At 42.0% G+C, this 26,830-nt stretch overlaps 2 protein-coding genes across 2 annotated transcripts; both read right to left on the reverse strand.

Annotated features, from left to right (window-relative positions):
• Positions 1 to 9,842: 9,842 nt before the first annotated feature.
• On the reverse strand, positions 9,843 to 13,292 carry LOC144494930 (interleukin-8-like). The gene is made up of 4 exons (XM_078214587.1): positions 13,152 to 13,292; positions 12,761 to 12,890; positions 12,474 to 12,544; positions 9,843 to 11,547 (listed from the first exon to the last, which is right to left on the reverse strand). Exons 1-4 carry the CDS (start codon positions 13,210 to 13,212, stop codon positions 11,528 to 11,530), a joined length of 282 nt encoding a protein of 93 aa, XP_078070713.1. The 5' UTR covers positions 13,213 to 13,292; the 3' UTR covers positions 9,843 to 11,527.
• A 9,255-nt stretch (positions 13,293 to 22,547) lies between these two features.
• On the reverse strand, positions 22,548 to 25,448 carry LOC144494981 (interleukin-8-like). The gene is made up of 4 exons (XM_078214722.1): positions 25,322 to 25,448; positions 24,931 to 25,060; positions 24,642 to 24,721; positions 22,548 to 23,395 (listed from the first exon to the last, which is right to left on the reverse strand). Exons 1-4 carry the CDS (start codon positions 25,380 to 25,382, stop codon positions 23,376 to 23,378), a joined length of 291 nt encoding a protein of 96 aa, XP_078070848.1. The 5' UTR covers positions 25,383 to 25,448; the 3' UTR covers positions 22,548 to 23,375.
• Between the last annotated feature and the right edge of the window lie 1,382 nt (positions 25,449 to 26,830).

Raw genomic sequence — 26,830 nt, forward strand, 5'->3', positions numbered from 1 at the left:
CTGAATTTTGTGAAGTTCTGCTAACTTAAAATAACAAAGAGAAATTATCAGCAGCATGGCTGTGGGAACTGTGCGGATCCAGTAGTCTTAAAACTACTGAGCATTAAAATGGAAAGATAGATTTTGATTTAATGAAAGCTGTGTTTGCAAGAAAACGACATGGGACATCTACAAGAGGAGCTGTGCAAAACTATCTAGAAACCAAAATGTGAGGAGACCTTCCTTTTTACATATGCATCCACATATGTGAAATACTTCGGGAGGTTTCTGTGTGACATTAAGATCTTCATTCTGCCAACCTTCATCCCACAAAATGTACAAATTTGGAAATTCAATAGGGACATGACACTGATTCCTGTCCCTACTTCCCACCTTCCTCCTGCCTCATTTCTCATTGGGTATCTCAGGTGGCCCAATTTGGTTGATCCCTCGCAATTTTGATTTGATTTGATTTGATCTGATTTATTATTGTAACATGTATTAACATACAGTGAAAAGTATTGTTTCTTGCACGCTATACAGGCAAAACATGCCATTCGTAGAGAAGGAAACGAGAGAGTGCAGAATGTAGTGTTACAGTCATAGCTAGGGTGTAGAGAAAGATCAACTTAATGCAAGGTAAGTCCATTCAAAAGTCTGACAGCAGTAGGGAAGAAGCTGTTCTTGAGTCGGTTGGTATGTGGCCTCAGACTTTTGTATCTTTTTCACTACGGAAGAAGGTGGAAGGGAGCGTGCCTGGAGTGCATGGCGTCCTTAATTATGCTGCTTTGCTGAGGCAGCGGGAAGTGTAGACAGAGTCAATGGATGGGAGGCTGGTTTGCGTGATGGATTGGGCTACATTCACAACCTTTTGTAGTTTCTTGCAGTCTTGAGCAGAGCAGGAGCCATACCAAGCTGTGATAAAGCAGAAAGAATGCTTTCTATGGTGCATCTGTAGAAGTTGGTGAGAGTCGTAGCTGACATGCCAAACCAAGTGGATCTGCTGTCTTCATTCTAACTAAGCTTCAGGATCTTCCACTGAGTGCAGTTTCTAGGTATGAGTCCATCATGTGTTTTTTCTGTTTATCATTTATAAACTGTTGCTTGTTACTCATGTCCAAGGTCACAATGCAAAAGCAAAGTATTGTAAATGCTGGAAATATGAAATATAAACAAAAAATGCTGGAAAACTCAGCAGGTTAGGCGGCATCTGTGGAGAGAAATAACATTAACTTTTCAGGTCATCAAAATTGAAGAGAAATAGATGATGCAAAATGAGGATCCTTCTTTGCCTTTCTATTTTTCTTCAGCTGCGTCAGCTCCATGCCGAAAAATCACAGCCTCCGGAGACGCGTGGAGGCCATGGCGCCCAGCGGGAAGAGCCCACTAAACAGTCTCCGCTGATGTCTCCCGGCCTGCTGCATTGCTAGAGCAACGCAACGAGCTGGGAGAATCGCCCCCATTATATTTTATTTACACCAAATTTGCCTGTAAGATCTGTTGGTGAGCTGTTCATGATGGCTAGTCAACATACTTGTTTTGCACTTCATATCAGACAATTGAACTATAGTTACTCACTAAAGTAACTGATTCTATTCCTACAAACAATGAACTTTAACATTCAAGCAAACATCCTTGCTAATTAAGCACAGTTAAATGAAAAGCCTACCACAGCCTGACAGTATTGTTGTCTATTAATGCATTTACTCAGCTTTGGCCCCCTGATAGGATAGGGTTAGCTATCATTACCTCAGGATAATCGATCCAGTGGATTGTTTCTAGAGAAGCGGAAATGTAAGCAGTTACCAGAAATATCAAACTGATAGCAGTAACATTTTTTCTCTCCAACATATTTCTTCACCACATTTCAAAGAATAATTCTCATTTCTATCAATACTGCAGGTCAACATGAGTGCTACAAGAGACATCATTCTCCTCACACTGTGGGACCCTCACCCCACGCTGACTGCTCCAGATGCCTAAACCACCTCAGGTTCTTGGACATTAGCACCACACTGTCAACAATCTGCCAACTCATATGAAGATGTGGGGGTTAGGTGGATTAGCCATGCTAAATTGCCCCTCAGTGTCAGGGAGACTAGCTAGGGTAAATGCATGGAGTTATGGGGATAGGGCCTGGGTGGGATTGTGGTCGGTGTAGACTTGATGGGCTGAATGGCCTCCTTCTGCACTATAGGATTCTATGATTCTAAGTGCCTTACTGCCATCTCCCAATACAGGCCCACTAACATTCACCGGTATTAGCCATCTCTGAGTATTGTCAGAATACAGAATCATTTTAGTTCTGGATTTCCCTGAAATACTTCAGAATCCTGTATTCTCCTCCACCTGCCATCTCCAAGTATTCACTTCCTGCAGTGTTAACATATACCACAGTCTTACTCTCAGTGCTTGTAGACCCTGGAAAAGCCCGATCCTCCAAAGCTGTCCTACCCTCTGCGTTGAAACAGCTGCCAGACCTGGGAATCACCGGCTAAACCAATCCGCACATAATAAAAATTCATTGATTCCAGTTGTGGGGAAACTCCCTCACCGATGTTTTCAGTCTCTTGTCTGACAATCCTGTCCCCCGCCCAGAGTTGCTAAACTGAAAAACATCACGAGAGATTGGCTAATGATGGGTAAAAACTTTTGTGAATATTTTCCTTTTTGCCTCAACAAAAGTGGAGATGAAATAAATTAAATAAGAGTCTTCAGCGATTCAGGTCCAGGGCTGATTCAGATCTGAGTTTAGATATTGAGGGTGCAGCTGGGATGACTCATTTTGTTGCGTTTGCACAAAGGTTAAGGAAGTTCCAGAGTCAAATTTCATTCAAATTGCAGCTAGTGTTGGTGAACCGTGTGAATTCCAGGAAATGAAATTATTTTATATTCCAAGTAGCTCTTTGGATCAATGTTTGACTTTGCTCCAGTGCAATAGTGGGCAGGAAGGTGTGAAGAGGGTAATGTCCACAACTAAAAGAGATGGTAACATCTTGGTGGAATTTAACAGGAATGTAAATAATTTTGACTAATATTTCATTCTGATGGTTTGACTTGCCCACCAAGGTGGGGATTAACAATATCCCACTGTGAATTTGGCCTTAAGATAATGTAATAATCACTCCAGGCACAATATACCATGCCCCCCATGTTATTGCATGAAAGATGTTATGTTACACAAGAACTAAACCAGTCATTCCTGTTGAACTTGATAAATATGTACAGCCCCCTGTTCAGTAGCCGAGCATCCCGCAGACAAAACGAGGTAGCTGGAGCCAGTCTGTTTTCAACATAGGTTTATTCTCAAAACCCAGTATAACATAAATGCAGACTACCTTTTCCTTCCATTATCACAGCATTCACAACATAAACAATGTTAACAAGTACATATTTACAGACAAGATTTTTTTAAAAAGTGAAGCAATCTAAATCTTACAATCCCAAGACTTCCCTTCATATGAGGCATCCTTCTCATAAGACTTCTCACTTTTGATATAACAGTCAGACTTTGGTAAAACAGCCATCAGTCAGATGCTTGTGCTATTTAAATTTGGATATTTAGGGCGGGATTTTACGACCTCACTCAGGTGAGGCTTGTAAAATCCCACCCAAGGCCAACGGAGAATTCTGTTCTGCGAGCCTCGCCGGCCCTGCAATCGGGTGAGGCAGTAAAATTCCAGCCTTATTGTTTCTCCAACATTTGTTTCAAGCTCACAACATCAATTCCTATGAGGAAAACCTCCGACCTTGTCCACGGCTGGGCTCTCCAGTGCTGCTAGGGTGAATGGAGTTTTGGCTGAGGGCCAAATTCTCCGTTCTCGCTGGCAGTGGGGCAGGTATGGACAAAATTGGAGAATCTGGCCCCTAATCTCTCCTCATTCTCACGCAACTGGCGCGGATGGGGTACCCGGACATGCACTCAGATCCTGCACGGATCAGCTGGAGGAGGTATTCACAGACATCTTCAGCCTCTCTTTACAACAATCTGAGGTCCCTATCTGCTTCAAGAAGACGACCATCATCCCAGTACCTCAGAAAAATCAAGCAGCGTGCCTTAATGACTACCGGCCGGTGGCTCTAACATCCATCATTATGAAGTGCTTCGAAAGGTTAGTCATGGCACGAATCAATTCCAGCCTCCCGGACGACCTGGATCCATTACAGTTTGCCTACCACCGCAACAGGTCCACAGCAGACGCCATTTCCCTGGCCCTGCACTCAACCCTTTAACACCTAGATAACAAGGATACTATGTCAGACTCCTATTTATTGACTACAGCTCAGCCTTCAACACTATTATTCCCATGAAACTCATCTCCAAACTCCATGGCCTGGGCCTCGGCACCTCCCTCTGCGACTGGATCCTGGACTTCCTAACTCACAGACCACAATCAGTAAGGATAGGCAACAATACCTCCTCCACGATCATCCTCAACACTGGTGCCCCACAAGGCTGTGTTCTCAGCCTCCTACTATACTCCTTATACACCTATGACTGTGTGGCCAAATTCCCCTCCAATTCGATTTTCAAGTTTGCTGACGACACCACCATAGTTGGTCAGATCTCAAACAATGACGAGACAGGATACAGGAATGAGATAGAGAATCTGGTGAACTGGTGCAGCAACAATAATCTTTCCCTCAATGTCAACATAACAAAGAAGATTGTCATCAACTTCAGGAAGCGTAAAGGAGAACATGCCCCTGTCTACATCAATGGGGATGAAGTAGAAAGGGTCGAGAGCTTCGAGTTTTTAGGTATCCAGATCACCAACAACCTGTCCTGATCCCCCCATGCTGACACTATAGTAAAGAAAGCCGACCAACGCCTCTACTTTCTCAGAAGACTAAGGAAATTTGGCATGTCAGCTATGCTCTCACCAACTTTTACGGATGCACCATAGAAAGCATTCTTTCTGGTTGTATCACAGCTTGGTAGGGCTCCTGCTCTGCCAAGACCGTAAGTACCAAAAGGTCATGAATATAGCCCAATCCATCACGCAAGCCAGCCTCCCATCCACTGACTCTGCCTACACTTCCTGCTGCCTCGGCAAAGCAGCCAGCATAATTAAGGACCCCACGCACCCGGACATTCTCTCTTCCACCTTCTTCCTTTGGGAAAAAGATACAAAAGTCTGAGATCACGTACCAACCGACTCAAAAGCAGCTTCTTCCCTGCTGCTGTCAGACTTTTGAATGGACTTACCTTGCATTAAGTTGATCTTTCTCTGCACCTTATCTATGACTGTAACACTACTTTCTGCACTCTCTCATTTCCTTCTCTATGAATGGTATGCTTTGTCTGTATAGCGCACAAGAAACAATACTTTTCACTGTATGTTAATACATGTGACAATAATAAATCAAATCAAATCAAATCAAATCAATTGGTGAAGGGTACATTAACCCAGAGGGAATAATTGTCTATGTAGCATTCAATAATAGTGTCTTCCATCATCTCCTTGATATAGAATTTTCTCAAATACCTTTGATGAAAAGAATGGCATCTCAACTGCCTCAACAAGTGCAAGATTTGGTTACCCAAAGATGGAAATTTCAGCGTAAATTTCTCCATCTTTATTTTTTAATTTTTTGTTTGCCCGTAAAATGTCCTTGATTGTTGGATGTTTCATGACGGTATTTAGTTCTAAGACATCAAAACGTGCATCTGGCAATGCCCAGCCGATCCAATTGACAAATCAAGCTTTGCAGTTGCTATATCTCAGTTTTGGAAGCAGCTACACTTTTTTGTGAGGATCTGGCATGATTGACTGTGATACGGTTAATACTTTTCTAAGTAAGATTGTTGATGTAAAGTAACATCAGACCCATACTGACTGATGTCCAAACCAATATATTTAAAGGTCGCAGAAGCTTGACTCCCAATCCTATATTCTGTTCTACTCCTATCAATAACATTTTTTTGAACTCACTAGTATCAGCACATAAGAAGACATCAGTATGCATCATAAATATACCAATAAAACATGGCAGGATCTGCTTCATTTGGAGACAGCCCAACTGAGTAGTACCATACGCTGAAACCCTTTGTTTAAGAAGAGTAGCAAGAATAATCCAGCTAATCACAGGCCGGTGAGCCTTACATCAGTGGTAGGGAAATTATTGGAGAGGATTCTTCCAGACAGGATTTATTCCCACTTGGAAATAAGTGGACGTATTAGTGAGAGGCAGCATGGTTTTGAGAAGGGGAGGTCGTGTCTCACGAACTTGATCGAGTTTTTTGAGGAAGTGATGAAGATGATTGATGAGGGTAGGGCAGTAGATGTTGTCTACTTGGACTTCAGTAACGCCTTTGACAAGGTCCCTCATGGCAGACTGGTGCAGAAGGTGAAGTTGCATGGGATCAGAGGTGAGCTAGCAAGGTGGATACAAAACTGGCTCGGTCAAAGAAGACAGAGGGTAGCAGTGGAAGGGTGCGTTTCTGAATAGAGGGCTGTGACAAGTGGTGTTCCTCAGGGATCAGTGCTGGGACCTTTGCTGTTTGTAATATATATAAATGATTTGGAGGAAAACGTAACTGGATTGATTAGTAAGTTTGCGGACGACATAAAGGTGGGTGGATTTGCGGATAGCGATGAGGACCATCAGAGGATACAGCAGGATATAGATCCGTTGGAGACTTGGGCGGAGAGATGGCAGATGGAGTTTAATCCAGACAAATGAGAGGTAATGCATTTTGGAAGGTCTAATACAGATAGGAAATATACAGTAAATGGCAGAACCCTTAAGAGTATTGATAGGCAAAGGGATCTGGGTGTACAGGTACACAGGTCACTGAAAGTGGCAATGCAGGTGGAGAAGGTAGTCAAGAAGGCATACGGCATGTTTGCCTTCATCGACCGGGGTATTGAGTTTAAAAATTGGCAAGTCATGTTGCACTTTTATAGAACCTTAGTTAGGCGCACTTGCAATATGGTGTTCAATTCTGGTCGCCACACTACCAGAAGGATGTGGAGGCTTTGGAGAGGGTACAGAAAAGATTTACCAGGATGTTGCCTGGTGTGGAGGGCATTAGCTATGAGGAGAGGTTGGAGAAACTTGGTTTGTTCTCACTGGAGCGACAGAGGTTATGGGGAGACCTGATAGAAGTCTACAAGATTATGAGAGGCATTGACAGAGTGGATAGTCAGAAGCTTTTTCCCAGGGTGGAAGAGTCAATTACTAAAGGGCATAGGTTTAAGGTGCGAGGGGCAAGGTTTAAAGGAGATGTACAAGGCAGCTTTTTTACACAGAGAGTAGTAGGTGCCTGGAACTCGTTGCCGGGGGAGGTAGAGGAAGCGGATGCGGTAGTGACTTGTAAGGGGTGTCTTGACAAGTACATGAATAGGTCGGTGCAGGCTCGGAGGGCCTGTTCCTGTGCTGTAATTTTCTTTGTTCTTTGTTCTTTGTTCATTGTTCAAACCATTTAACTTCCAAAGGTTTTCTACTACATCTGGCGCTTTCTTGGGAAGTTGGAGGATCACTTCCCTCTGGAGATGATTCTCTTGCAGAAATGCAGCTTCAATATTATTGACTGCTGATCAAAAAAATGTTGCTAAAAAGGCCAAACAAAAATTCAGAATTACCTTTTCCACTGTGGGTGAGTCCACTCTGACCTCTTTAGCTCCTAAGCATTCTTCAAAATCCATAACTACTAACCTAGCCTTGGCCTTACAAATTCCATCCTGTCGGCCCTTTTTTGGGCAGATCCATCTATGCAATAATGCTGGCTAGTCACAATCAGAACCTGTGGATGTACCTCAAACGCTCTCCAACTTTCTAACCCTTCCTGTTTAACACCCTGTTTAGCAATATTTCCTAATTTGAATGCCACTATGAAAATGTCTTGGTCATGGGACATTCTGTTTCTGTTATTTGGTCAGGATAGTTCTGCATTCTCCATTCCACTGCGTCATCTAGTCAAACTGCGACCACTACTCGCCTGAAGGATTTCTGGGCTACTGCTGTTAGATCCCCAGCATACCCGATCTGAGCCCTTTCCGCTGTACACGAACATTTCCTCAATCAGGATTCATTAGCTGATCCATTTCTGGAACTCAAGCCATGCTACTTTATTCTCCATTTTCGCACCCCATTCTGCCAATCCATGGCCCTCTCAACTGCTTCTAACTCATTCCCCCATCTTAGATCCATTCATCCCATCCATAACAGTGCACCAGGGTAGCAGAGCAAGGTAATGTATGGGCCCGATTTTACCAAAATTTCACACCCGTTTTCGGGCGCGAAATCGCGGTAAAGTTGGGCGTCGGGCCTAAAACGCAATCTGCACCTGACTCATGGCAGATCACGTCTTTACCGAGCCCCGATCCAGGCATGGGTCTGGCGCACGCTCGAATCGGCCGGCGCGACAATTTAAATGTATTTGCATGCATTTAAATCGACTTAATAAAGCTCGCGCCCAACTTTACCGACGAATCCGACTTTACCAGGTTGCGGCCCATTTCGCGTCTGCGTATTAAACGACCGGCTAAATAAAAGTCCGAATGGGACTCCAATTCAGCAGGGGAGCCGCCGAAGCCAATCCCCCCCCGACCATCCTACGCGGACCCCCCCGCGAACCACCCTGGCAGCCCACCCCCCCGATCGGATGCCCCTAGGAGGCAGGCCCCGCCGGCAGACCCCCCCCGCCCTGGGATCGGACCCCCCTGGGAGGCACACCCCCGACCCAGCTTGATCGCTGCTCTCCCTCCACCATCCTTCCGATCTGCAGTCCGTCAACAGCCTCCTGCACATTCCTGGCCTTGCTCTGCCTTTCCCTGGAGGGGGGGGGGCGGGGGAGGATTGGAGAAGGGGAGTGACATGTCTGCCCCTGGGGGGGGGGGGGAGGAGGGGATGGAGAAGGGGAGTGACGTGTCTGCCCCTGGGGGGGTTGGGGGGGGGGGGCGGGGATGGAGAAGGGGAGTGACGTGTCTGCCCCTGGGGGGAGGGGGATGGAGAAGGGGAGTGACGTGTCTGCCCCTGGGGGGAGGGGGATGGAGAAGGGGAGTGACGTGTCTCCCCTGGGGGTGGGGGAGTGGCGCTGCCAGCCTGTGGCCGATCCCTCCTCCCCACTGGAGGAGGGATCGGAGGAGGGATCCCCCCCCCAGGGGCAGACACGTCACTCCCCTTCTCCATCCCCCCTCCCCCACCCAGGGAAAGGCAAAGCAGCACAGACAGCAGAGAGGATGAAAGGAATTCCCTTTGAAGGATAATGTCCAAATCACAGGAACTAAAAACCTGACAGTCCAAAATCTGGGATAATATTTCAAAATGTATATCGCCCCATCCCTGTCCTGTAATGTTATCCCAGATTTTGGACTGTCAGGTTTTTAGTTCCTGTGATTTGGACATTATCCTCCAAAAGGAATTCCTTTCATCCTCTCTGCTGTCTGTGCTGCTTTGCCTTTCGCGCCCGGGCGCGCAGCCTGTGGTCTGTTCCGAACTGCGCATGTGCAGTTGGAGCTCCGGCCGCTCCAACAGCGCTAAGCCCCGCCCAATAGACCGGCGCCGAAAAAAGGCGTATGGGCGCGCTGGAGCGCGGCTGCCGGGCGCGGATCCGTTTGAAGACCGGACCCGGCACTTAGTCGCGATTTTGCAAAATCGGCCCCTATGTGTGTGTTTGTGTGTAAGGGGGGATGGGGAAATTTGGGGGGGGGGGTGGTAATTTTACAATATCCAGTAGAAACCCAAAGAGAATTTGCAGATTTCTTTCTGCAAACATCTGTTACACAGCAAATAATCTGCACCTTTCAGAATAGTTCCTGAACAAATTGAAATTATTGGTCAATTTACTAAATTACCTACTTGAGAAATGTACATCTGTTTAGCTGAAGATTGAGAAACAGTAACAACACATTCTTCATAAGAAATGCAGTTTATTTTAATCATTCAATAATATTCCAAGGTAAAGGAACAAAAAATGCAAACAATTCATTCACGCACAATTTACTCACATGTTCCTGAGTGACACTGAGTTTTATACTCAACACAATTTTTACACCAAGCCTTTTGGGGCTCTCAGCAAACGAGACCCAGTCAGTGAAAAATCCCTCAGTGCAAAAGATTTCTATTCTTCACTGTACAGAGATTAGCTTATTTATAAATGTCATTTTTGTTTCCAGTTAATATAAAGTAAGCAGCTTTCCCACCTCAAATGTGATATTTCTACCAATGATTTATTTTCACAGACTTCAATTTTGGATAGACTCTAAAGTTGGGTGTTCCAGAGTTAATCACTTTGCAGCCTTCTAGAATAAACATTGGGTTCAATTATTTCAGATCAAAGCCCCTCCCCCAAGCCCCTCACCTTTTATTTGCTGTTGGTGTTAATTCTGCATTTTCCCATTTAACCCTCCAGAGGAGCCTTTTGTTCATTTTCTTGCACCATTACCATCTCCTTTTGCCGTGCACCATCATTCCTTTTGTTATTAAATTTCTCCCGACTCCAATGCTCTTATTGACATTCCCCTTTGTTCTTTCCTGGTCTCACCACTTCCCATGGCAGCTTTAAACACTGTTATATTTCTAAGACATGCAGAGAATTTCCAGCACATTTCACTTTTCAATATGTCTGCAACTAGTACGAGGGTTGTGTTTATTTAATTTATTAGGTCTTTCATTCCATTCTTATTCCAGATCATTTCAATTAAAGTAACAATGGATAATTCTGCTAATTTGAACCCTTAAGGATTACAAATCAATCATCCCAGGTAAAACAAGTAGCAGTAAGTAGATAGTCTACCATAAAGAATGATAATAAGTTCATCCCAGGGATTTTACGAGCTCACTTGTCCCAAAACCGTAAAGTCCCAGCCGTGGTCAACGGACCTTCCCATTGTCCACTCCTCGCCCGCTCCAGTTCCCATGGTGGGTGGAGTGGTAAAATTCTGGCAAATATTTCTCCATAACAGCAGGATGCGAGTACCTAAACCACAAGGAGCATAGTGGTCTATGAAGGCAGCTCACCACCACATTCACAAAGGCCAATTAAGGTTAGGCGATAAGTGCCGGCTTTGGCAGTGATGCCGAAATTTTATGATTTTTTCCCCCAAAACTGGCATCAATTCCCATTCTAAATTCAAACATTAAAATTTAACAACAGCCACACTTTAGAGTCCTCCACGAGTTCACAAATCTGTGAATATATCATTTCTAGCTGCACATTTTGATGATTGAAAAATATTTTCCAAAGCTTATGAAGACCTGTTAACAAATTGATTTCAGTCACGGAGCAACTTGCAGTAGCAATGCCAGGCTCTATACTTAATAATCATTTACATCGATCCTGTAAAACAAAAACCTCAGTACTGGTACAAAATTTCACAATATCAGCCTGCTTTCATAGGCCATGTGTAAACAATTACAGTATGACAGGGTTAAACAGTGAAATAAGATTCAGGAATCAATGCAGGGTAACTATTCAAACAATCTATCAGAAGGTGACAAGAGAGTGAACACCCTGGACAGCGATTCTTTCATTTCAGTGTTCATTGTGCTACAGGTTTCCAGGTGTAGAGTCAAGTCCACCCCATTGCAGCTTCATTTCTCAGTCATGTTTTCTGGCACCTGAAATAAAATTAAATAAATTAAAAAATTTCCCATAACAGCAAGAATTATTTTAATATCAAGGGCAATGGCTTCAGCGACATTATCAAGTGGATTAAATATTGATCTGTTACAAAGCACTGCAAGCAGTTGTTATATTGTTAACCATTCATTGATTTTACAATATGATTTTAACATGCAGGATCCATGGAGTCACAATTAACAATTAACCATGAACAATTAGTTCTGCAGGAATATTATGTTGAAGAGTAAAATAGAACGAATAATAAAAAGATTAAAAATATAGGCTTTAGGGTGGTTTATAATGTAAAGAGGTAAATTATTGAGCAGCAATGTGGGTGACTCTCAACTGCCCTCCAACGGCAACTCGGGATGGGCAATAAATGCTGGCAGGCCAGGGACACCCATGTCCCACAAATGAATAAAAAAAGGCTGTAAAGGAAGGAAGGCGGCAGGAAGCCGAGGTGAAAGTGATGAAGAAACACATTTAATATTTATTCCTAAAATCCCTGTTTTGATCAATGGACTCTGATGAATTGTCTGATCTCAGCTGGTTACTAAAGGTATGACAGTGAGCCACGGCATTGTTGGAGATGGAGCATGGCATCTCCCAAAATTCCTGCACCAGATTGCGATCCAGCAGAGCCCCCGGCTCTTCTTGGATTTACCATATATGGATAGTGGGTAAGGACAATCTGGGACTGAGCCCAAATGTCAACTGTAGTTGAATAGCTTGCTAGTATTCACTCTCATGGAACACACTTAAATACTGGACACTTGGCAAAGCACCAGAATGGACCACCATCCTCTAGGAATGTGCATCAGAGGGAAATTCAATGCCCTTGACCAAGGAGGGGACAAACATAGTAAGAAGAAAATCCAATCGATCTGCATTTTTATTCACATAACAAATACCAGACACCAACCTTTGATGATAATCTTCACCCAGTCAGCATCAGGACTCACACAGACTCTGCTACCTTTTCTCATGGTGATACTGTAAAGAAAAGAGAAATGCTTAAAATCTAACTCCCAGAATCTCCCGCTGAAAGGGGGAGAATTCAGTAAAACTATAAAACAAAATCCTTTAAATTCCTTATTTCCTTCAGAAACAACTTGGATTGATCCAGCATGTTCTGAATAAGTGGCAGCATCTAAATTGACATTACAAAAGGAGAAAGGTTAAAGGTGACATTCTGACACATTTACTTACATTATTTCTGCTGTCTCACAGTGTGTTCCTTTGGGAATGTATTTCAAATTCTTGATGAACCTTGGGTTGATGGGATTGGAGCTGGTCTCAGGGCATTGGCATCGCCCTTGAGTGCCTGGGATTGGAATACCTGTGAAAAGAGAAATTTAACTTCAATTTAGATATCACTTGAAGTGGACAGAAACTTGGCATTTTGTTTCAGCATTGAATTCAGTATTAAAATAAGCTTTATATTCTCAACAGCTTATAGCATCAGTAACTGTTTAATTCTCAATGAATAACCCAACTGCACACTGAGACGTCTTTCTGGTCAATAAGTCAACAGAAAGGCGCCTCTCCACACACTACAGTGCAATTAGAACTAAAACACAAGATAGAAATATCGACTTACCCTGTGTAGTAATGGCACACAAGAGCAGGATGAGGATCATTACAGTGGTTGCTCTGTTCATCTTTGACTTGTTGCTGAATAGATTTCTGCTGCAGGATCTTCTGTGAAGCTCAGTGACTCTCTCACTGTTGAATGAAGTTCTGTTATAGTTGGGTCCAATGAGCTCCTATTTATTTAGATCCACAACTTTCGTTTTGCATCATCATGAGCCGTGAAAGCTGTCAAAATTCTGTGGAAGGGAATTTCCCTGCTCTTGAATCATCTTTCTTTCACTTTTGCAGTTTTCATTATATTTACAGATTGTGCAGAGTTTGCAACAGGCAGGTGACCTGTTGTTTTAGGCAGTGAATTATTAATGTCTAGATTTTAAAGATTAAATCACTGGTTTCAGAAAAGTGGCTTAAAATTCATCTTTAGCAAAATTGTAGAGAGGGCGAGAGGAGACCATTCACCCGTTATCTATCCTGACCCATTTCTCTTTCAAAGAGCTTCATTGGGAAGGGGACTTTGGTGCCATATAGCAAGCGACAGATCCATATTTATCAATTGTCACCCCCAGTAAAGTTGAATTTAATCCAATATTTCAGTCTTTTTATATCAATGGTCATCAAATCAAGTTCTAATAGAGTATTGTTAATAATGTGCTCATTTTATTTTTACTATGAAACAATGAAACATTGACAAAGTCACACCTGGATAACTTAATGTTTTTTATTGATGTTCTGCCAGGTAAGTGATATCAAATGATCTGCAAAATAATCCATTTCCAGGTTTTGCACTAGACACATTGAGGAACTCCTTCTGCAAATAAAACACTGAAAGTCTTTGTGTTCTTAAACCTATGATTCACAGGAAATACCTTTCCCTTTTACTGTCTGCACTTCACAATGTGACTCTTTGGATCTTAATGATACAAGTTTGGAAAAAGATGCAATTGTGGAAACATATTTTTTCATTGTTCGGAGTTGCCACTTGTAATGAATTATCTGTTTGAGGTGCAGTAGCTTCAGTTCAGGAATAGAAATATCTTTAATGATCTCACACCAGCAGAGCTGTCAGGTATTTCATTGATTGGTTCCTATTCAAATTGCCTGATTAACACAGTTAAAATGTGGCTGAGACTTTGCGGCCAAACACCTTTCACAAGGTCTGATTATACATTAGTTATTCGTCCCTAATAATAAACCATTTCAGATTGGCAATAGGAAAAGTTAGTTCCACATTTTGCAGCTGACTCAGAGGATGATGTCACGTTCCAGGTTTGGCACTGATCCTCGGGATTATAAGAAAAAGGAAACAAACTCCTGAGTTGGAACTTGTGAATTATAGGAAATGAACCATGTTAATACAAGCTGCACAGCTAAGGTATGTCTTTGTTCAGTTACAAAACTCATGTCCTGTTCGTTTGAGTTGATTTATTAGGGTCACAAGTAGGCTTACATTGAACACTTCAATGCAGTTTCTGTGAAATTTTCCGAGTTGCCACACTCCAGCGCCTTTTCAGATACATTAAGGGAAAACTTAGCATGGCCAATGCACCTAACCAATGCATCTTTCAGACTGTGGGAGGAAACCAGAGCACCTGAAGGAAACCCACACAGACACGGGGAGAACATGCAGACTCCACACAGACAGTCCCAAGCCGAGAATCGAACCCAGGTCCCTGGCGCTATGAGGCAGCAGTGCCAACCACTGTGCCACCGTGCTGCCTTGTAACGCTGCAAATATATTTCTGGGTGTTAGATACAATGGGCAGGATTCTATAGCCTTGCTTGTCCCGAAACCGTAAAATTCCACCCAAAGTCAACAGACCTTTCCATGGTCCGCCCCTTGCCTGCTCCAATTCCCGTTGTGGGCAGGACAGCAAAATTCCGGCCAATCACTTTACACCTGCATTTTCAGTCAGGAGTACATGAAATGAGATGAAACATTGAGTACACTATGTTAACAACATCAGGAAGGTCAGGGTTGAACTTACCTATGTCATGACGGCCCAAGGCAGATTTGGATTTCTAAGCCGCCATGCAAAAAGGCATAAACTCAGCAGGCGATCAGTGGGCAAATCCAATGTAGTTTGCTCGATTGAAGCCTGAAAATCGAGCTAGAGATGTTTCCAACAAGGTCAATAATGGGACCTGGGTAGGCATAATCGCCAAGTTCCACATTTCCTATGTGGCAGCAATGCCGAAGGTCTTTATTGCCCCCAGTTTTGCAACTCTGCTGTCAAGAAAGCGAGGAATTATGATATTTTTCTTTTGATAATATTACTGTGAAGGTGGAGATTATAATTATGGTAATTGGAATAAGATTCGGGGTGATTCCAACAGGAAGAAGTTGTTTTGAAATGTTAATGAACCAAGAGGAACCTCAATAAGAATTTTATATCAGGCAACAACAGAAGTAGTTTTGAAGTGGGTTGTCTTACTCCAAAGGGAGTTATATGTAAGTTGTAAAAGGTATAAGTAAATAAGGGATATAAAAAATATGTTCTTTATAAGCTTAAAAGCTAAAGTAAAGAAATAATGTTTTTCAGGGTGGAAAGCACTTCTGAAACACTGGTTGAAACAATAGAACGATCCAAAGGGAAGGGTCACATTTAAGGAAATATTGAAGTCTATCTGAGGTGGTAGCTGCTTCGATCTCCCTGAAGACAGCAGGCAGCTGGTCAGGTCTCACAGAAAACAATGTGAACAAGACCGGACCTGGAGAACCAGTTGTCACAGAGAAAAAATGTTCTGGTTAAAATTCTATAGATTTTTATATCTATTATGATTGCTGCTAAACAGAAAAGGGAAACCTTATCTCTGGGGGGTAGTTTAAGTTAATATCTTTTGGAAGTGTCTTAAAGTACTGATTACTGTGTGAAGCCATTCTTGTGTTTAACTGTAATTTCATTCTATTTTTCCTTTGTATTTTTAATAAATGTTTACTTTACCATAAAATCATCACATTTAAAGTTTTTTTATTAGTCGCAAGTAAGGTTTTCTTAGTGTCATCTGCGAATTTTGACACACTATACTTGGTCTCCAATTCCAAATCATCTATGTAAATTGTAAATAATTACGGTCCCAACACTGATCCCTGAGGCACACCACTAGTCACTGATCGCCAACCAGAAAAACACCCATTCACCCCCACTTTTTGTTTTCTGTTAGTTAACCAATCCTCTACCCATGTTAATACATTACCCGTAACACCATGCATCTTTATCTTATGCAGCAGTCTTTGGTGCGGCACCTTGTCAAATGCCTTCTGGAAATCTAGATACACCACATCCACAGGTTCCCCATTATCCTCTGCACATATAATGTTCTCAAAGAATTCCACCAAATTAGTCAAACATAATCTGCCCTTCATGAACCCATGCTGCATCTTACCAATGGGACAGTTTATATCCAGATGTGTCGCTATTTCTTCCTTGATGATAGATTCAAGCATTTTCCCTACTGCAGAAGTTAAGCTAACCAGCCTATAGTTACCCGCCTTTTGTCTACCTCCTTTTTAAACAGTGGCGTCACATTTGCTGTTTTCCAATCTGTGGGAACCACCCAGAGCCCAGCGAATTTTGGTAAATTACCATTAGTGCATTTGCTATTTCCCCTGCCATCTCTTTTAGTACCCTGGGATGCATTCCATCAGCCAGAAGACTTGTCTACCTTTAGCCCCATTAGCTTGCTCAACACTGCCTCTTTCGTGATAGTGATAGTTTCTTGGGGAATTTAACAGGAGTGTAATTGATTTTGACCAATATTTAGTTCCTAAAACATTCTGATGATCCCAATCTGTCACATAGAAAACAGAGCGTTGGAATAAATGGATCCTTTTCAGAGTGGAAAGATGTAACGAGTGAAGTACCACAGGGATCAGTTCTTGGCCCACAATTGTTCACCATTTACATTAATGATCTGGAGGAAGGAACAGAAACGTAAGATTTGCAAATTTTCCGATGAAACGAAGATAGGTGGAAGGGCATGTTGTGATGAGGATATTGTGATTCTGCAACAGGATATTGATAGGTTGGGTGACTGGGTGAAAACCTGGCAAATGGAGTTTAATGTGGGGACGTGTGAGGCCATGCACTTCAGTAGGAGGAATCAAAAGGCAGATTATTATCTAAATGGAGAGAGACTGCAGGTGAGTGAAGTACAGAGGGATCTAGGTGTTCTAGTGCATGAATCACAAAAAGCTAGCAGGTAGGTTCAACAAATAGTTAAGAAGGCAAATGGCATTTTGGCTTTTATTACAAAGGTGTTAGAGTTTAAAAATAGGGAGGTTTTGTTGCAATTGTTCATGATGTTGATGAGGCCTTGGCTGGAATACGGCGTACAATTTTGGTCCCCTTATCTGAAAAAGTTACATTGGAGGCAGTCCAAAGGAAATTCATCAGGTTAATTCCTGGGATGAGGGGGTTGTCCTATCAAGAGAAACTAAATAGTCTGCGTCTATATTCCCTAAAGTTTATGAAAGTGAGGGTGACCTTATTCAAACATATAAGACCCTGAGGGGGCTTGACAGGTTAGTAAGATGTTTTCCCTAGGGGGACTGTCTCAAACAAGGAGACATAGCTACAAGATAAAGGGCCGGTCATTTAAAACTGGGGTCTGTAGAAATTTCTTCTCGCAGATGGTAGGGAATTCTCTGCTCCAATGAGTGGCAGAGAGTGGATCATTAGAAGTATTTAAAGTGGAGATGGATAAATATTTGATAGATCGAGGATTAGACGGCTGTGGGGAAATAGCACAGAAAAAGAACTGAGGCCGGCATAGATCAGCTGATTCTGTATTTTCCATTTCAATGCGGCCCAGTTAGGCTGCAACCTAAACTCACCTGTTGAAGTCTCTCCAGGCTACTATTGTTAGATCCACAATATACCTAATCTGAGGCCCTTTGCACTATACATGAACATTTCCTGAATTGGAATTCATCCTCCAACAAATTACTGGAACTCAAGCTAAGCTTCCTCATTTTCGCACCCCATTCTGCCAGTCCATGATCCTCACTTCTTGGTGCATCACCCTGGGCATTGAATTAATTTTTATATTTTCCAGTAGATTCCCATGCCCATCCCTCCAGTTATTCAATCCTTCCGGACAGTATGTCACCCAGAACCCACTTTGGGAGTCGGCCCCCAGATAAAATAGCCCATTCACGTTTATCAGGAACAGTTTCTATAATGGCATTTAACCCCCAATCTATCAAATGTTGTCCTTCTGACTCTACCCCACAAAATATATCAGAAGGTGCTTTGTAATCCTCTATCATATTGTTGGTATCTGAAAATATATAATTCATCCTGATGATCCCTGAGGAATGGACTTTAATTGTTTGATTCCCACATTGAATAATCACTGTTTTCCTCTCATTCCCTTTACCTCCCCTAGATTTTTCCATTCTCTATGCCTCACTTTTTTATAGATCATTGAAAATAAAGTTTACCTTTGCAGTCTTATCTGATGTTGCAATGGCCTCTGAATTTGGTCCAAAACCTCAGTCTTGATAGAGGCTTGCCTGCCTGATTGCAAGTTGGTGAAGAAAACAGAACTAATGGTAGCTCCTTCCAAGCCAGGGGGAGCATCAGACAGTACAGAAGGCAATTTAGATTCCTTCCATATACCAATTATTCCAGACCATTTGCAAATAATTTCTAGCATGTATTGATCATGTCAGTGCCATTCACAAGTTGCAAGTCACTTGGTCGGCCAGTATCTTACACAATATCTTATTAGTTACTGTGAGACTCCTCTTACATAAATCATTCCTGAACAGGCTTTCCCTGTATTCATGATTACTTTATTCAAATTCTCAGACACATTTTGAAATTTGTCATTTGCAAATTCTCCTCAATTAACCATCAAAGATTTCCTTGGCATCTGGAACCAACTTGGTTTGGTCCATGATGGTCTATTTGTCCCTACCATTTATCACCATGGATAGGCTGGATCAGGTTGCCATTGCCATAATGTGTAACAAAATATTACCTTGATGCTTGTCCCATACCATTAGGTCCATTTAATTCTCACCCCAGTGGAAGACTTACAACAGAATGTGTTGGTGTCCTCCAGTTTTTGATAAAAATTTTGCATTGAGACATAACTTTAGATTTTCACATTCCCGATCAATTAGCATCCCTCGGCAGACTTTTTCATTTCTGTGACAAAGGGTGCATGAATTGACTGTAATTTCCAAATAGTTACTTTCCTGTCAGGTAGACTCTTATCCCTTGAAGTCAACAATGCTGCCTGAAATTCTCAACAAGAAACACTTGGGCCAGAATTCCCAATGTTGCACACTCTGCTGCTGCTGCCAGCGAGACTCTATCTCTAACTTTTCTTACGTCTGATATCTGTGTATGCATTTCATTATGTCTTTTATTATTTTTTCTCACATTTAGTAGGTAATGAACTTGCTCTTTCTTTGACTGAAGAAAACCCGGGTTCATTAGCTTCTTAATAAAAAGTAAATACATTTGGCTTGGGAAAGGCATCTATGGGGATTTTTTTTATAAGGCTTTGTTACCACCAAGCGAAAAGGTTGAATTAAGGGGAATCAGTGCATCCCTCCTCATTCGGTCCTAACAATGATCAAAGCTGGAGAATTGGCACCGAGCCTCAGCCAATTCACACCTGAGGCTGCCAGGAGCAGTAATTTTGTCAGAAGAGAGAGACAAAAATCCATACTCAGCTTCTGAGCTCCGCAGATCAATGGTAACCTTCAGCTACCATGTGAAATAGCCAAACTTCCATCAGGTACAGGAAGAAGCTGGAGCCAGTCTGCCATCAACATAGGTGTGTGCACAAAATCTAGTATAAACTAACTGCGGATGACGCCTCCCTTCTGCACAGTCTTACTCACCTCCACAGGTGGAAACTGCTATTTTGTGTTCCCTGACATCTCCCCAATTAGTATCAGCTGCTCTTCATCAGAATGTGAGTACCCAGTAAATTATCACAGTATTTGCAACATTAACACCCCTGTCAGTTGACAAATTCTAAAAGGTGGAGAGGGACAGTTTCCTACGTCAGAGTCACATGTCATTTGGGACATCTCACAATCTAATTAGAAAGCTCTGAAAAACGATAACATTTCAGCACAATTATAATTCCAGGAATTGATTTGGATTTCTGAGCAATATTGCTCCAGGAAGAGCAGATCTTAAACTGGACCTTCTTCAGTTCATTAGGTTTTGCACCATTTATGTGGGGAGAAATCAACATCCTGCCACTGAACATTAAAGATCTTTAAATTGAAGGTTCCTCTCTCTCAACACATATGATGATGTAATCACATTATTCCTTATGACGGTTCTTGGGAGAAAGTAGCTCTTACAGGGCCATGTTTGCCCTGGACAGCTTGCGGATGGGAGGGAAACTGCGAGAGCTGAGCATGAAGCTCGGGTTATTTTAATCGCTGTGTATCATTTGTAAAGTACAACACTGCCTCCTGCCCAAAAGCAGTGGGGGTCGGTGTCAGGGCTGGTGATTAGGACCAGGGATCTGAGTGGGAATTCATAGAAACATAGAAGTTAGGAGCAGGTGGAGGCCATTCGGCAATTTGACCCTGCTCCGCCATTCATCACGATCATGGCTGATCATCCAACTCAACAGCCTAATCCTGTTTTCTCCCATAACCTTTGATCCCGTTCGCCCCAAGTGCTATATCTAGCCACCTCTTGAATACATTCATTCAAAGCCTCCGAAGTTCCATGGGTACAATCACCGACCGAGAGTTTGTGTTGTTCTCTGGGGAAGGTGGTTAGGGCGAGGTGCTTCTTTTGTGAAGGCGAAACAACACCAAGGCCAGAGACAGTCAAGGACGTAGTGGGATTGGGGTGAGGTGGTGCGGGATGGTCTGGGAGGGATTCTCCCCCTGCAATGATCTGACTCTTAGGTTTGGCTGCACCCGGGTTTGTCATCTGCCTGCGTTGATATTGAATGTAGGACAGACCCTGCACGGCTATCTTCAGATGGGGTTACAATGGAAGGAGTGTCAGCACAACAACCCCACAATGCAATCACACCCCGCCAACCCTACACTGGGCATCTTTACAACTCATTCATTCTATTCACAGCAGTGCATGGCAGGGGGAGTTTGGGGGGTAGTAATTTAATGATATTCCAAAAATACGCTTTGGGATTTTGCAGAATTCATTCTGAAATCTTCACCCTGCTAATATTCTGCACCTTTCAGAACTGTTCAATGTGCGTCCTGAACAAGTTAAAATGATTGGTCAATTTAATAAATTCTCTACTCGAGAAATGTACATCTGTTTAGCTGAAGATTGAGAAACAGTAACAACACATTATTCATAAGAAATATAGTTTATTTCAATCACTCAATAATGTTCCAAGGTAAAGGAACAAAAAATGCAAACAATCCATTCACGCACAATTTAATAACATGTTCCTGAGTGACACTGAGTTTTATACTCAACACAATTTTTACACAAAGCCTTTTGAGGCTCTGAGTAAACAAGACCCAGTGAGTGAAAAATCTCTCAGTGCAAAAGATTTCTACTCATCACTATACAGAGATTAGCTTATATATAATTTTTTTTCCAGTTAATATAAAATAAGCAGCATTTCCACCTCAAATGTGTTATTTCTGCAGAGAAATTGCTTTCACAGACTTGGACAGATCCCAAGCTTGGGTGCTTTATGGGGAAAATCCCAAGGTTCGTTTAAAACATCAGTGATCAATAAACTTTGCAGTAAAATGACATCCATGTTAATGATAACCCAGTGTTCTTGAATCTTAGCAGGAAAGTTTTCATTCAAACTTTTAGTTTAGATTTTACCATCAATATTTCACATGTAGAAGCAACATGCAGCAGCAAATGTGATTTGTAACAATGTCACACTACAGAAATTCTCTGCACTACTCTCTCTGAAATTTCCTCCCCATCTTCCAATAACATCATCCCATCTTTTTATTAGTCACTCTACAGCCTTTGGCATCAAGATTAGATTCAATAATTTCGGATCATAACGCACCCATCAACCCCTTCATCATTTATTTGCACAGTAGCTTAGGTGTCCATTCTGCATTTTCCCATTTTACACTTCCTCTAAGCGAACATTTTGTTCCTTTTCTTGACACATTCCTATCATACTTTGCCTTGTACCATCATCCATATCATCAAATCTCTCCTGCTTACAGTGCTATCAGACATTCCCTTGTCTTCTTTCCTCTTCTCACCACTTGCCAAACTGTTACATTTCTAAGCACTCTCAGTTCTGATAAAAGATCATTGACCTGAAACATTCAATCTATTTCTCTGTCCACAGGTGCTGAAAAAACTGCTGAGCATTTCCAGCATGTTTTGTTTTTAATTCATGTTTCAATATTTCTGCAATAATAGGAGGAATGTGTGTATTTAATTTATTAGATTTTTTTATTCCATTCCAATTCCAGATAATTTCAGTTGAATTAACAATGGATAATTCTGCTAATTTGAACATTTTAAGTATTGTCACTCATTCCTGGTAAAATAAATAACAGCAAGGAGGTAGTGTATCATAAAAAATATTGAAGTTCATTTTGAACATCTCTCCCTAAACACCAGGATGTCTGTACCTAAACCACAAGGTGCACGGTGCTACGTGAAGGCATCTCACCACCACATTTACAAGCACAAATAGGAGTGGACATTGAGTGCTGGCTTTGGTAGCAACGCCCTAATCTTGTGAAATAATAACAAAAAATCAATAAATTAATTACTCTAAACTTGGCATCAATTCCCACTCTAATGTCAAACATTAAAATTTAACAACTGACATTCTCGATTTCATTCAGGTTCCTCCACAAGTTCACAAATCTGTGAATATATCATTTCTAGCTGCACATTTTGATGTTTGAAAAATATTTTCCAAAGCTTATGGAGATCTGTTAACAAATTGATTTCAGTCACGGAGCAACTTGCAGTAGCAATGCCAGGCTCTATACTTAATAATCATTTACATCGATCCTGTAAAACAAAAACCTCAGTACTGGTACAAAATTTCACAATATCAGCCTGCTTTCATAGGCCATGTGTAAACAATTACAGTATGACAGGGTTAAACAGTGAAATAAGATTCAGGAATCAACACAGGGTAATTACTCGAACAATCTATCAGAAGTTGACAAGAGAGTGAACACCCTGGACAGCGATTCCTTCATTCAGTGTTCATTGTGCTACAGGTTTCCAGGTGTAGAGTCAAGTCCACCCCATTGCAGCTTCATTTCTCAGTTATGTTTTCTGGCACCTGAAATAAAATAAAATGAATTTAGACTTTTCCCATAACAGCAAAAATTATTTTAATATCAAGGGCAATGTCTTTTTTTTAATACTTTTCCAATTCAATCAAATCAAATCCAATTCAGAGTCTCAACAAGTTGAGACATTTCAGATCCAGGCTGACAAGACAGGGCGAGCGACCAAATCACCCTGTCCTGGGCCTGATCTACATGAGCCAAGCTGATTGGAGGAGGGGGAGGTTCCTCCTCCAAGACTTGAGCTCATTTGCATCTTAGCCAAAAGGCCGAGATGCCGCTTTTAAAAATTGCTTCATATGAAACATATGAAGCCTCAGCGTAACCTAATGACCTCAACCAAGTGTGGCCGACCATGGGCTGCCGACCATACTACATTTGATCTTAGCTAAAAGGCCGAGAATGTCTTCAGCAACATAATTATAGGATATTAAATATTGATCTGAACACAGCGCTGCTAACAGTTGTTCTTTTGTTAACAATTCATTGTATTTAAAATACGATTTTAACATGCAGGATCCATGGAGTCACACAGTGAAAAGTCCATTCTACAGGAATATACAGTTGAAGGGTAAATATACAGGTTAAAAAATGTTTCGGACAGTTTAAAATGCAAAGAAAAAAGTCATTGAGCAGACAATGAAGAAGGAGAGGTAGCAGGAAACCAAGGTGAAAGTGACGAAGACACATATTTAATATTTATTCCTGAAGTCCCTATGTTAATCACAGGTCTGTGATGAATTGTCTGATCTCTGCTGATTACTAAAGGATAGTAAGAAGTTTAACAACACCAGGTTAAAGTCCAACAGGTTTATTTGGTAGCAAAAGCCACACTACTAAAGGATACACAGTAAGAAGTCTCACAACACCAGGTTAAAGTCCAACAGGTTTATTTAGTACCAAATAAACCTGTTGGACTTTAACCTGGTGTTGTGAGACGTCTTACTGCGTTTACCCCAGTCCAACGCCAGCATCTCCACATCATGGCTACGAAAGGTATGACAGTGGGTCACAGCATTGTGGGTGATGGAGCATGACATCTCCCAACATTCCTGCACCTGATTGCGACCCAGTGACACTCGGGCAAAGAACCAGAATGGACCAAGTACTTCAAGAAATGTGCAACAGAGGGGATTCAATGCTCTCAACCAAGGAGGAAAGGACAAACAAGGTAAAAAAAATCAATTTTTAAAAATTAATTTTCATATAAGTGAATTTTGACGACCATCAGGCACCAACCTTTCATGGCTTTAATGACAATCTTCACCCAATGAACGTCAGGACTCACACAGACTCTGTTTCCATATTTCATGGTGATGCTGTGAAGAGAAGAGAAATGTTTAAAATCTAACTCCCAGAAATCCGATGTCTCCCACTGAAAGGGGAGAATTCAGTAAAACTATAAACAAAATCCTTTAAATCTGCTTCAGAAACAAATTGTGATTGATCCAGCTTGTTTTAAATAAACAGCACCGCATTTAATTTGACTTAACAAAAAGGGGATAAGCTAAAGGATGCCTTTACTTACATTATTTCTGCTGTCTCACAGTGCGGTCCATTGGGGATGTATTTCAAATTCTTGATGAACGTTGGGTTGATGGGATTGGAGCTGGTCTCAGGGCATTGGCATCGCCCTCGAGTTCCTGGGATTGGAATACCTGTGAAAAGAGAAATTTAACTTCAATTTAGATATCACTTGAAGTTGACAGAAACTTGGCATTTTGTTTCAGCATTGAATTCAGGATTAAAATAAGCTTTATATTCTCAACAGCATATAGCATCAGTAACTGTTTAATTCTCGATGAATAACCCAACTGCACACTGAGACGTCTTTCTGGTCAATAAGTCAACAGAAAGGCTCCTCTCCACACACTACAGTGCAATTAGAACTAAAACACAAGATAGAAATATCAACTTACCCTGTGTAGTAATGGCACACAAGAGCAGGATGAGGATCATTACAGTGGTTGCTCTGTTCATCTTTGACTTGTTGCTGAATAGATTTCTGCTGCAGGATCTTCTGTGAAGCTCAGTGACTCTCTCACTGTTGAATGAAGTTCTGTTGTAGTTGGGTCCATTCAGCTCCTATTTATTTAGCTCCACAACTTTCGTTTTGCATCATCATGAGCAGTGAAAGCTGTCAAAATTCCGTGGAAGGGAATTTCCCTGCTCTTGAGTCATCTTTCTTTCACTTTTGCAGTTTTCATCATATTTACAGATTGTGCAGAGTTTGCAACAGGCAGGTGACCTGTTGTTTTAGGCAGTGAATTATTAATGTCTAGATTTTGAAGGTTAAATCATTGGTTGCAGAAAAGTGGCTTAAAATTCATCTTTAGCAAAGGTATTAAGAGAGTGAAAGGAGATCATTCACCCGTTATATATCCTGACCCATTTCTCTTTCAATGAGCTTCATTGGGAAGGCGATTTAGCCACTATATATAACGGGTGATAGATCCACTTTTCTGAAGTAAATTCTACAATTTCTGAAGATCAACATCTGTAGATTGTAAAATTGGTTATGCTGCCTAGTAGAATGGGGGCGATGGCCTAGTGGTATTATTGCTAGACTATTAATCCAGAAACTCAGCTAATGTTCTGGGGGCCTGGGTTCGAATCCTGCCATGGTAGATGGTGGAATTTGAATTCAATTTAAAAATTCTGAGCTTTGATAAAGGGTCATCTGGACTTGAAATGTCAGCTTTTGGGCGGCACGGTAGCAGAGTGGTTAGCACTGCTGCTTCACAGCTCCAGGGACCTGGGTTCGATTCCCAGCTTGGGTCACTGTCTGTGTGGAGTTTGCACATTCTCTCCATGTCTGCGTGGGTTTCCTCTGGGTGCTCCGGTTTCCTCCCACAGTTCAAAGATGTGCGGGTTAGGTTGATTGGCCATGCTAAAAATTGCCCTTAGTTTCCTGAGATGCGTAGGTAAGAGGGATTAGTGGGTAAATATGTAGGGATATGGGGGTAGGGCCTGGGTGGGATTGTGGTTGGTGCAGACCCGATGGGCCGAATGGCCTCTTTCTGTGCTGTAGGGTTTCTATGATTCTATATAAAATGAGATGAAAGTTTTAGTATTCCAATTAACAACGACAGGAAGGGGTAGTTGGAGTTGGGTAACTGCCCCCATATTAAGGCTGTTACCACCAGGTTACCACCAGGTGAAGGTGCTCAAACTCATTGGAGGGGGATTGGCTTCGCTGAATTTTGTGATTAGATTCTGTTGAGTTTAATCAGCAGCATGGATTCCTTGGACTTTGGGAAATCTGGAGATTCAGTAGCTCTGGAAACTACTGACCATTAAAATGAAGTGAGTTTTTGTTGCAGTGAGGCACAACACAGTGGTTAGCACTGCTGCCTCACAGTGCCAGCGACCTGGGTTCAATTCCATCCTCTGGTCACTGTCTGTGTGGAGTTTGCACATTCTCCATA

This window comes from Mustelus asterias, chromosome 1, assembly GCF_964213995.1.
Source record: "Mustelus asterias chromosome 1, sMusAst1.hap1.1, whole genome shotgun sequence".
NCBI lineage: Eukaryota > Metazoa > Chordata > Chondrichthyes > Carcharhiniformes > Triakidae > Mustelus > Mustelus asterias.

Coding starts and splice junctions, on each gene's coding strand:
- LOC144494930 (XM_078214587.1), bottom strand. CDS start 13,212: ATGAACAGAGCAACCACTGTAATGATCCTCATCCTGCTCTTGTGTGCC. Junction 12,891..13,151: donor GTGTGCCATTACTACACAGG/GTAAGTCGATAT, acceptor CTCTTTTCACAG/GTATTCCAATCCCAGGCACT. Junction 11,548..12,473: donor GGTGAAGATTATCATCAAAG/GTTGGTGTCTGG, acceptor ATTTTATTTCAG/GTGCCAGAAAACATGACTGA.
- LOC144494981 (XM_078214722.1), bottom strand. CDS start 25,382: ATGAACAGAGCAACCACTGTAATGATCCTCATCCTGCTCTTGTGTGCC. Junction 25,061..25,321: donor GTGTGCCATTACTACACAGG/GTAAGTTGATAT, acceptor CTCTTTTCACAG/GTATTCCAATCCCAGGAACT. Junction 23,396..24,641: donor TGTCATTAAAGCCATGAAAG/GTTGGTGCCTGA, acceptor ATTTTATTTCAG/GTGCCAGAAAACATAACTGA.